Source organism: Lygodium microphyllum, chromosome 23, assembly GCF_053477565.2.
Source record: "Lygodium microphyllum isolate KBCC chromosome 23, Lygodium_microphyllum_v1.1.10, whole genome shotgun sequence".
Lineage (NCBI taxonomy): Eukaryota > Viridiplantae > Streptophyta > Polypodiopsida > Schizaeales > Lygodiaceae > Lygodium > Lygodium microphyllum.
In genome coordinates, this window is record NC_141157.1 from 107,382,278 (window position 1) to 107,394,549 (window position 12,272).

The following is a 12,272-nucleotide window of genomic DNA, read 5'->3' on the forward strand; positions in this document are numbered from 1 at the left end:
TACTCCTCGTATCCACAAGCTGGGTATCTGTCTATGATCCAAGAAACCGTCCCCCATATAGCAATCATAGAGCCTGGGGTGCCATGAAACACCATCCTAAGAGCTCTCCTCAAGACCTCTTGAGCCCTAGGCAGTCCCATATGCAATACCTCCCTCTCCCTCCTCATGCTCCCTACATCTAGCACAAGGGACAGGGTCTCTACCATAGCCAAACCACATACCAACTGCTAAAATCTTGTGTGCTAGTAACCAAAGAAAGAGTGAAATCTTTTGTGCTCTTAACCTGTCCTCCAGTCTCCTCTAGAAGTCTGCAAGAAAATGCTGTGATATACCGTGCAGTCCAATGCTGAGCTCAGCTGGCACTATGATCTTCTTCAATCTCCTCCAGAAGTTTGCAAGAAAAAGCTGTGATATACCTTGGGCAGTCTAATGCTGAGCTGCAGCTCGCACCACTCTGATCCTGCTCATTTGTATCCTCCTCCTCAGCCTAGTGGTATACCCAAAGAAGGGCACATCCTGAGGTGTTTGTGCAAATGAATCTCTCCATACCCACTCCCTAGGGTCCCACTGAAGTCTTTGTAGTGGTGTCCTCCTATATGTCCAATGTCTCTGTCCATCTATCGTACAAGTCTGAGGGTCTAGGTCTTAAGTATCAAGTTTTTAACCCTCCAGTTGCTCCCTCTATCTGCAGCAACTCCCCCCCCTCAGGTAGCATTGCGATGTGATTGGTAGTTCTCTCAGAAGGGATGCGCAATGGAAACCTCTGGTCAGATTCCGGCGCACTCAGCAAGTGCCCCCCCAGTCAAACACCTTGCGCGTAGTCATCTCTGAGGAGCAGCTCTTAGCCGTCTGAGCCAAGGAGCTGGAGCTAATGGAAATAGCAATTTATGGTCAAGTAGTAGGACATTCCCTAGCCAAGGCCCCAGCTTCGAGACTAGCTTCACTCCACTTGCGCATCGGCACATCGCAGATTGTGGAGGCGGTCCTATTGGGCCAAGGGATCTTCATGGTCCGGCTCAGTTCGGCAGATGTAGCTCGCGAGTTACTCGCTAGTTCACTATATGCGTCCACGAAGGGGGTCGTATACATGGTCCCTTGGTACAGTGGCTTTACTCTGGAGGCGTTTGCACTCCATAACAGGTTTCTTCGGCACCTGGTCACCCTTCTTTTCCCCCGCCTGGTATTCGAGTATCGCCAGTTGAAGGACTTTGGACGGCTCTTCCGCACTGTCCTTCCCGCATCCTTCGTGGATGCAGTGACAGCAGCAGGAGTCCCAAAGGTACGGGTGGCAGTGAAAGAGGTCAAGAATATCCCACAGTTCCTAGAGATTGAGGTGGGCGGGCACTCCTTTAGATAGTAGGTCATTGTGATTGGGCAACCAGGGCAGTGCTTACACTGCCATGACTTTGGGTATCAGGCAGCAGCTTGTACGCGTTTCGGAGCCAAGGTGGCTCCGCCAACAGGCCCGTAGGTGGACGCTGACGGCTTCACACGGGTTTAGAGACGATAGAGAGGGAGAGGGCAAGGGGGGGCGTAGCCAGCTCCTCAGACCCAGCCTCGTCAGCAAGGTGCATGCGGGCAAGCGACGCCCCCTCGGCAGGGCACTCCACAGTCCCCCCTTGTCTGTCCCACCCGGCAAGACCGCAGCCCCCCACATTCTCCACCCGCGCCACAGACTGCCTCGCTTGAGTTCCCATAGTCCCCTCACCCACCTCCCCCCACATCCCATGGCCCCATCCCCCCCCTCCCACCCTTGACCTTGGCCCACAGCCCCCCTTTTCCAGGGCCACCAGCCCCCCCTCACACCCGCCATGCATCTCCGTCCATCCCACCATCCCTCGATCCTCTTCCCCCCCACTACCTTCCCTACCGAGCACCCCCCCTGATCTGCACCCAGCTTAGGTAATCCCCCCCAGACCCACCCCCCCTTCTCCCACAGGAGGTGATGAGCCACACACACCTACCTCCTCTGCACACTAGCAGTCTTCCCTCTCCTACACAGCCACGAGCTCATCCGCCCCTGCCACCCATCATACCTTCCGGAGACAGGCATAGCTGTTTCCATAGGAGTTCTTTCGCAGTGGCCCATGGTCCTACCTGAGAGTTGTGGAGCGCGGAGAGTTTTCACTACCTCTAGAGGTGGGGATCTTCATGGTTCGTAAGTCAAGGAGGGGCAAGGCCCATCTACTAGCACCACCGGATGGACCAAACTACGCCTTTTTTCTTCAGTCCTTTTACTCAGGGGAGTGGACGACTACACAGATTGAGGAGTGGCGGATCACATCTCCCAGTGGATGGGAGATGAAGGATTAGCACTATTTGCACAGCACTGGCCTGGTTGCATGATGGACATTAACTGGTGGGTTGGTGCAGAGGTCCCACACTTGAGCACCTCTCCACAGTGGAGAGCTCCGAGGGACCTGATCGAGTCGCCCTTGGCATAGACGGCCCGTTTCTATGAGTGTATAGAGTCGCGAATGTGTGCATGGCTGATAGATGCATTGATAGTACCACCTGGAGCATCTATCATCCCTATGGTCCGGCTGAGGGTCATCATGGGGGATTGGAGTTCACCCTCCAGACCGGCGGCAAAGCCTACTTGCATGCCTCATAGTTTCTCCTCCTCATCAGCAGCATCCACACTGAATAGATGCCTGTTTGGTCGGTCACAGGTTTCCCCATGAGCTTACAGCTTGCATCCTGGAATGTGGATAGTCTCCACTACAGTGGGGTACGTGGTTCCAGGAAGTTGATTGTTCGGTAGGAGTTGCAGCTTGCTCTTGCCGGACGGATCGACATCTTGCTTCTGCAGGAGCACAAGCTCAGCCCCATCGGATTGGGAAGGTACTTCTGGGCAGTTCGCACACTTACTGGAAGCACGTCATAGATGCCCACAGCAGGAGTGGAGGCGTATGCACCTCCATTGGCCCGAGTCTCACGGCTTGTGTACGAGACCACGGGACGATAGTGGTAGGAAGGGTTCTATGGATGAGATTGGATATTGCGGACTCGTGCATTGGAGTCCTCAATGTCTATGCCCGTACAAAGGTTAGGGCATGCAACAGGTTTTGGGTGGAGATTGCAGATGGACTCCTGTTTGTTGGAGGAGATTTCAACAACCTGGAGGCTTTGGAGGACAAGCAGGGCAGAGGCAGAAACTACCAGGGCATGGCTGGGAGGGAGCAAGAGGCATGGGAGGTTTTTTTGCTTGCAGATGGAGCGCGTGATGGTTGGAGAGACCCTGCCTTCCACAGGAGGGAGAGGTCGTTGGACTTCTCTTGGGGGTACAGGCAGCTAGGTGGAGTCCTGCTGAAGCGGTTGGACAGGTTTTATGTGGGAGAGTGGGGAGGCTCTCATGGAGGCCAGATTGAGCAGTTGGCAGGCACCACGTTGTCTAATCATTGCCCGGTTCTCCTAACACTTGACCCACCAGCATCTGCCCTAGACACACGATCTTGTCAGATCTCTGACTTGATCTATAGGAGGGATGAGGTGACGAGACAGATAGAGTTGATTTGGACTAGAGAGTGGAACAGGAGGGACCGGATAGCAGAGGAGGTTGCAGAGGTCCTAGTTGAGTTGAGCAGATTCTGCCAAGAGGTAGCCATACAGGCCAGGCAGCAGTGCTGGGAGGAGGAGAGAACTCTTTGGCGGGACATGGCAGCCACGCAGAGGTTATTATAGGAGGCACTAGGGGATCCTATCGTCCACACACAAGAAGTGCGCGCACGACAGCCATTGCTGGCCTAGAGGACAAGCGCTCAGAGTTCTCTTTCCGAACCTCAGCAGCCTTCTGGGCACGGAAGAGGGACACGATGTGTAGGGAGTTCTTGCAGGTGCACCAGCCTCGCACCGCAGGAGAACAAATATGCAGCCTTCGGGATTTGTATGGGAGGACTCATTCTAGCCCCAGATGAGGTGATGGAGATTGCCACCGACTATTACATGCGCCTTTTCCAGCAGGAGACAGCTTCAGCTAGAGGACAGAGATGTAGATAGCAGGTATGGGATCACATCCCGTCCCTCGTCACAGAGATGTGACACTCTCTTCTAGCTCCCTTCACAGAGAAGGAACTAGAGGAGGCTTTCCATACACAAGATGGGCAGAAATGCTCGGGGGAGGATGGCCTCTCTAAGGCCTTTTTCACTACCTATTGGGAAGTGGTGAAAGACCTCCTACTGATGGCCTTCCAGGAGATTTTCACTTCAGGACAGATGCCAAGGAGTCTCTCAGTAGGCCTTGTCAGTCTCCTCCCCAAAGGGGGAGACCGGTTAGAGCTTTCCCAGTGGAGACCGATCACCTTATTGTTAGTGGTCTATAAGGCACTGGCAAAGATGATTGGTAGGCGACTACGCCCCGTGCTTCCAGACATCATCCATGACACATAGACAGGCTTTGTCGAGGATAGGAGCATCCTTGACAATGTATTCACCTTCTTTGAGGCGACAAAGTGGGCTCAACACAATGGGCAGAGACTAGCCATACTACTCTTGGATTTCGAGAAAGCTTATGACAGGGTAGACTGGGATTTCCTAGAAGGCACCATGGTGAGGTTGAGATTCCCCTAGGTTTGGATTCGTGGAGTCTCCACCCTTTATAGATCGGCCACCAGTTGGGTTCTCATAGGTGGAAGGTGAGGGGAGGAGTTTCGGCTAGAGAGATCAGCTCGACAGGGCTGCCCCCTAGCCCCATACTTGTTTCTACTGTTTGCAGAGGTGATGTCTCAGTTCCTCAGGTCACGTGTGAGTGGATTATGCGGCCTCCGACTTCCAGTGAGAGAGGAGACTGAGTTGTTAGACTCAGAGTATGTAGATGATACAACCCTCTACATAGAGGACGACGAGTTGATGCTGGAGAGAGTGAGGTTGGCTCTTGACGTGTTCTGTTCTGTAGTGGGAGCGAAAATCAATTGGCAAAAGTCGGTTGGTTTCCTCATAGACCCGGACTCTAGCACGGAGTGGGGCGTCCACCCAGACCGTCCGATACCTGCGGTTCCAAATGGGACTTGACATCACTCTTGCCCAGTAGTTTCTTCCTGTCCTTGATTCTATTTGGAGGAAACTGACCTACTGGAGTACGGCTCGCCTCTCTCACTAGCCGGCCGAGCCCTGGTGGTTAACCAGATCCTCCTAGCGATGGCCTGGTACATCGCCTCGCGTTCGTACTTCTCCTCATCTTGCGTAGCGCAGCTTCGCCACCTAGTGCAGCATTTCCTTTGGTCAGGGTCAGATGGTTCTAGGGATTCCAGGGCCAAGGTGGTGTGGGCGACCATCATACGGCATCGGTCAGAGGGAGGGCTTGGGATCATAGACCCAGAGTATCAGAGTATGGCCCTCTTGGGCAAGCTAGTTGTCGGTGGTCTCACACTAGGTGGATTGTAGGAGGGCCTTCAGGATTATAGACCGACTCCTGAGGCTTGGCGGTGAGTGGAGGCCATCCCTGAGATGGATCTTCACGTCAGCCCAGATCACCCCCTTCCCCCCTCCCCCCACAGATTACCTTTCATACGCAGCTTACTCCGCGTGTTGCAGGGCCTTCGTAAGGCCCTAATCTAGAGCCCCCCTAGGCTGCAAGGAGGAGATTGATCGTCAGCCCGTGATCTGGAACCCGCAGGTCAAAGATCGGGAAGGGGCACAGATAAGTGAGCGCCCCCACATCCAATGGGCTGGCTGGGAGGCTGGCCTGTACCATCAGGACATGGCAGGAGGTATACAGGATGGCAGACGAGGAGGTGCTGCAACGAGTATCACGCTGCGAGAGAGGAGTGGAGGTGAGGAGAAGGGAGATAGATGCAGCAATACCTTCGGAGTGGCTTGCTCCCCCGATACGAGAGCCGATAGAGCCCGGGGAGGTATGAGCAGCTAGGTTTTCACTAGGAAGTATCCCCCTACAGGTGGCAGGTAGAGTGGGGGGCGCCCCACAGCGGACTTTCTTCGACGTTCAGGAGGGGGTACGTCTGGCCCTTGACAGAGGGCAGCAGGATGAGGGGATTGCCGCCCTTTCGTGGAGGATTCGGCTGGTGGGCCTTCATGGGAAGACATGGCGATTGGACCCCTATGTTTTTTGGAAGGCTGGAGTGGGATCCAAGAGAGTGGCTATGGCCGTCTTCTGCGGTCGCCAAGAAGCCACCCAGGTTCCTAGAGTACACTGCCAGGATTGGCAGACACGTACTGATGCAAGAGGATATGGATTGGGTGATGTAGTAAGCACTGGGCGGAGCACAGCAATACGGAGCTTTTCCGACGGGCCTTTTGGCGCCGCCTATGGGATAGTTGGAGGCTGAGGAGGGTGTTGTATTTCTTATGGCTGGTGGCACATGGAGGCTTGGCGGTGGGAAGTTGGCTTGCCTAGATGCAGAAGGAGGGAGGTTGTAAGCATTGCACACAATAGCCTCTGGAAACCCCAAAGCACTGCCTGTGGTCATGTGAGGAGGCGTAGCTCGTGTGGAGAGGAGCATGCCATATCCTTCGCCGTATAGCACCCAGCCTTGGATGTATCTGATGGGAAGCTTTCTGTTGGCAGACAGTTAGCCAGGGCCTTTACCTTCTGTATGAGGCCGGGATGCAGGACACGATATTCATTATCGAGGCAGGGTCGTGCGCAGTGGTCGGTTTGGAGGCTCTATCCATCCGCTAGGTATTGGAGCCCACTGCAGACTGCTTGGAGGTATGGGAGATCATAGGGAGTCTTACAGGATGGCATATTTGGAAGGCGTGTTAGGAGGCTTTCGGTAGAGAGAGAATTTTAGCATAGGCGACCTTAGCAGAGCTCTGGATCTCCATCATCCACTCCCTCTGCGGCCGATGGGATCAGGTGCAGGGCGAGTCCAGGGCTCGCCAGGAGCTCAGATGTCACTTTATGCGCACTTGGGGGGCCAGGATCTGTTTTTCATGATGCAGGCAGGCAGCCCCGTTTGGCGATACACCCCACCCCCCCATGGCTTCTTGTTCCCATCTCCCCTAGACCGCCTTGAGAGGCTTGTATACATGATGTATTTGTGACTTTGCATCAGCTCCAGCTAGTCTGTTGAGCATGAGCACTCTGTTGTAATCAGTTTTTTTGAGTAATATATTCAGCCACATTTTACTTGGAAAAGAAAAGTATCAAGTTTAGTAGGGTGTCACAGCAAGCCACAACTCTAATCCTCTGTCAAGAGCATCTAGTGAGCTCTGAGGGATCCAGATCCTCTCTCCCAAGTCTGTCATCTGCCTCTACTAAGAAAGTAGATATGCACTCTCTGCTGGTGGCTACTACTGCAAGGAGGATCTCTCCGGTGGTAATGAGGCCAATCTGTGTGCATAGTCTCTGTGTTAGTCCTTCATTTTGGAAGTATCACCTCCCTGATGCTCTCCATAATCATTCTAGCCCCCCTGATACCTTGAAGTCTTTGTCTCTATATATGAGCTGGCACCTCCATAAAGGCAAACCACTCCCCGACTGTAGCAGCTACCTGTGAAGAGAACACCCCCCAAGATAGAAGGTTCCTCTCTTCAATGGTGTGGCCTCTCTTCATTCTGAGCAGCTGGTTGAAGAGAACTGGCTTCTTCAACTTCTCTAGAACAGTGGCTAGGTCAATCTGGTGAATTCCTATAGATATTGATCTCCACTACCACCAGTCTTCCTGATCACCTCAGTAGTAGTGGAGCTGCAGTATCCTTTGTCATGAGATAAAGAAGACCGCTCATCATTTGGAAAGTGACAGGACATGTGGCTAGATGCTTAAAAAATAAGTTGTGTATTCAAAAAGCATGCAAAATTAGAGAGGCTGCAGAAAATGTGAAAACACATTCAGGGAATGATTTGAAATGCCTGATTTTAAGTCCCCTTGAATATGCTATATATAGCTGGTTCTGCCCTAAATGTCTCCCGAAATCTGGCATTGTAGAATGTATGAAGTATGTTAGGATATGTGTAAGCCTAGAGCTTTTAGCTTCCACAGAATTTTACGCAAAACTTGGACAAGCTGAAGTTTTGGCACAAGGTTGGCTCAATCAAGGCATGCTACTGAGTTGCATTGGATGTGTACAAGCATACAATCTTACTTCTTTGGAAGCTGAAATAGATCTAAAAACTAAGTTCTGCCATATAGTTCAGTGAACAGGTGTTACAGTTTCTAAATATTTTCCATGTTATTTTAAGAACTGACAAATGTGCTATTGCTATCCCTTACAGTTTTAAAAAATGTTGGGATAAGGAGTTAGAGAAACCAAAACCTTGGCTTCTACGAGCTATACATGGGAGTAATGGCCTCAGGTGAAAATATTTAAGCTTTTGGTTAATTCATGAAGAACTCAAATAAATTGTTTCAGAATTGTTGTGGTTGAATCAGATTTTTAATTTATGTTTATGCAGATTCTGGCTGGGTGGCATTTTCAAGGTAATAGTTACATAGTCGCAGAGTTGATTGTTTTATGGCAATGTAACATAATTTGACTGACTTGTAGCTTGAATTGGTAGATTGGCAATGATGCGTCCCAGTTTGTTGGTCCAGTTTTCCTGAACCTCCTTCTAGTGGTTAGTGTGGCTTTATCTTTTGTCAATGTTCTCTCAAAAATGAAGTTGCTAAGAGTTTTCGTAAGGACATTACTGAGGATGACATTAATATCTTTAGTAAGCTGAAATCACTAGTTGTAGCTCTTGGATTCATTTTTCCTTGAGAGCATTATGAGAATGTGAAATATAATTTTGCACTGGGAAGGCACATTACTATGCCATTTTCATTGCATTTGTGGGAACAGCATACGCTGTTTATATACACAGTAGAAGCCATTGAGCACGACATTGGTTTTCAACTTAAAGTGTAACATGATTTATTTCGAAGAGTACACAGCTGATCATATACATGGGACTGCATCACAGATGTTGGCAAACACAACGTCAAGAAGCATTATGGAGCATGTTGCTCTATCTGGCTTTCCATTTTCCTCTTTTCTTATATGTGTATAAGATGAATTGCATGGGCTTTACATGGACTTAGTTACCAGGTGGAATTCATAAGAAGCACACGCCTATACATATGATTCCTTCTTTAGGTAATGTTATAACATGCTCTGATATCTCACACGGCCCTTCAGAAACGTTTATCCAATTGTTGAGGAAGAAAATTGGCATAGTACACCTGGCTTATGGTTCCGGGACCAATGTAGTTATGGGGACATGAAAACAAAAACACAATAATTTGGAGTTTCAAGGAGTTCTTTGTGACCATAAAGTTCTGGGAAATGTAAAAATGGAAGAAATGGAAACAAGACCGGCAGAAACTTGGAGTTTCAAGGAGTTTCAGGTACCTGTGATTTTCAAAGGCAGAGTAATCAAGGCTCCAAAAGATGAAAATCAAGATGGATTATCTTCACCTGTCTCGGTAGCCTGTGCATGTGACACTTATTAAAAATTTTGTTGCCTTATTGACACGTAAAGGGACATGGTACTTACTGTTCAGAAGGGTTTCATAGTGAATAATCGATTTGTTAGTATAATCAGTATAATAACATGTAAAGCCAATGCTTGCAGTACAAGAGATGGCTCAATTAATTCTAGTCTTTTTTTTTTGAACGATTGATTTTATTGTGTTTTCAAACAGTCGATGCAAAGTGGAGACCCTGCATGGATTGGTTATGTTTATGGTGCTTCGATATTCGTAGGTGTGGTAAGTCCTGTGCATGTACAGTTTTCAAAACCTGCTTTTATCATTAATATCCAACCAGTTTTGGTCAGTAGTCCTGTACATCTACAGTTTTCAAAACCTGTTTTTACTGTTAATATCCAACGAGTTGTGGTCACTAGTTCTTGTATTATTTGTTGAGCATGCTTAGCTAATGTTCTTCAACTGACAGGTTGGTGGAGTTCTTTGTGAAGCTCAATATTTTCAAAATGTCATGCGTGTTGGCTTCCGCATTAGATCTTCTATGGTAAAGCATTTCCCTGCTACACAGTTTATTACATTTATATGGATATCATCTATACAGGCTGGAGTTGGTATTGAAAGTAGAGCCTTTGAACATGGTTAGATTGCTGCTGTATTCCGTAAAACACTGCGGTTGACTCATGAGGGAAAGAAGAAATTTGCTTCTGGCCGTATCACTAACCTGATTACTACAGATGTTGAAGCTCTTCAAGTAAGGAACATATTTTCCTTAACCTTTATGTAACAGTTGCTTACTGAGTTAACATAATTTTGTTTTATTTCTTTTAGGAGTATTGTTTTTGTGGAGGGGGGAAGGGCTGGTATGCTGTCATAGATCTATATAGCACATGCTCTCAATTGGACTCAATGTACCTTCATGGTAGAACTAGCTTCATTGTAGAATGCCATGATTATATAAAGCTGATTCTGGTACCCCTGTCTAAACATGCTTGAGAAGCTGAGAGGCATATGATTTTTGTGAGCATTTAAACCATCCTAGACAGCCACAACACTATTCTGCATTTACAAAACAAGGAGCTTTGTTCCAATAATCTATAAACTGTTGGAGCAAAAGACTGATGGATGAACCAGCTAGCAGCAGCAGCTAAGGGACCAAAAGTTATCTTAGTTACTTACATATGAATGAAGATATGCTCTCAACTCAACTCAATGTAGCTTGATTTTAGAAAGTGATGATGTGTATATAAAGTTGATTTTGGCACTGCCCATGTGAGCATTTAACTCACCCTAGACTCAATTGTGACATTATTCTACATTTACAAAACAATAAGCTTTATTCCAATAATCTATCAAAGTTGGAGCAAAAGACTAATTTAGGAACCAGCTAGCAAGTTTTTTTCCAATAATCTGTCAAAATTGGAGCAAAAGACTAAGTGAGGAACTAGCTAGAAAACTGAGGGATCCAATTGTGACACTATTTTACATATACAAAACGAGAAGCTTTATTCCAATAACCTATCAAAGTTGGAGCAAAAGATTAAGTGAGGAACCAGCTAGCAAACTGAGGGACCAAAAGTTATCCTAATAACTTTCCCATATGACAGGTGTGCGCATCCCTTAAGGTTCAAAAATGCTGTTGTGAAAGTCACCTCCTGATGAAATGGCCTCTTTCTTTTTCAGAGAGTAGGATGAATCTATTAATTAATCCCCTTAGGACAAAGCTTCCCAGGGAAAAGTACGAAATAGCCCTATAAGGGATGTCCAAAACAACAAACATTACAAGGCTCCAGTGGATAACCATTCATGTCAATGGTGCCAAACCATGTGTGGTTGATATTGAAAGAAAGTGCTGGTATCCTAGGTTGCCCTAAAGAAGGCATGCCTTTATTGGGGGTAAAGGCACTTGTGCCTATGCCGCCCTGTATTTACTTCACACACCGTGACTGCAGACCTATATAGTATAGGTGGTAGGCACCCATTGTTTTCACTTTATTCTTTATTCTTTTAGTGACTATTAAATAAAGGAAGGCCGGTTACACATTGTGATAGTTGGAGTTTCCACATATGGTATCTTTTTTTTTTCTCTTCGTAAAAGGTAATTGTATTAATTACGAAAAAAGAGTCCAAGTTTTCATGATTACAAGATACACGAGGGCTCTAAGCCAACGTGTAAGATCCCAGTACTAAGCCACAGAAAAGTCACACAATTGATGGCAAAGACCCAGGGGAAATTGCCATATGCCAGGTAAGCAAGTCCTCCCGAGGGAGCAAGTCCGAGTGCCGAATGAGATCGATCTGCCAATGCAAGAGACCTTTAAGCCGGGCAATGTGTTTCGGTACATTAGAGGCGGAATCAAAAAGAAAGGCATTCCGAGTGGTCCAATTGTGCCAGCATCCCCAGAATCTGAAGAAGCAAGATCTTCATATGCAACTGTGGCGGAGTGGGGTATTTTGGTCGCACAAAAACCCAATCGAAAGGGGTGAGCGAGGACCCCACCACTGTACGCCAAACTTGCGACAAGAGCGACCAGATCCTCTTGGCCAGCGGGCAAGAAATAAATCGATGCCGGGCCGATTCCACAGTAGTGGTATAGAAGAAACAATTACCATTCGAGATTCGACGCTTGGAAAGGGCCGAGGCAAGAGGAAGACCACCAATCATCACCTGCCAAAGAAAGACCTTGGATTTGAACGGTGTCTTATTCAACCAGCCCTCCATCACCGTTGTCTTCCACCATGATTGAGATTTCCGCAAACCCCATACAGAATTAGCTTTAACAGCCAGTCATTGATGATCTTTCATCAGAAGATGATACACCTGATTAGCAGAGGCCTTTTCCAGACTCAACCGGCCTGCAAGGTCCTAGTCCTGCCAAGGGCGATCCATTGCAAGGGCAGGAAAAGGTT

At 48.3% G+C, this 12,272-nt stretch overlaps 1 protein-coding gene across 1 annotated transcript in view; it reads left to right on the forward strand.

Moving 5' to 3' along the window:
* Positions 1-12,272, forward strand: part of LOC148016595 (ABC transporter C family member 2-like) — a 160,929-nt gene that overhangs the window by 70,288 nt on the left and 78,369 nt on the right. Inside the window, exons 6-11 of the mRNA XM_087664235.1 lie at positions 8,174-8,254; positions 8,354-8,378; positions 8,459-8,515; positions 9,582-9,647; positions 9,835-9,909; positions 10,009-10,116. Of these exons, the coding sequence (XP_087520361.1) occupies positions 8,174-8,254; positions 8,354-8,378; positions 8,459-8,515; positions 9,582-9,647; positions 9,835-9,909; positions 10,009-10,116 (412 nt within the window). The remainder of the gene's footprint in view (positions 1-8,173; positions 8,255-8,353; positions 8,379-8,458; positions 8,516-9,581; positions 9,648-9,834; positions 9,910-10,008; positions 10,117-12,272) is intronic.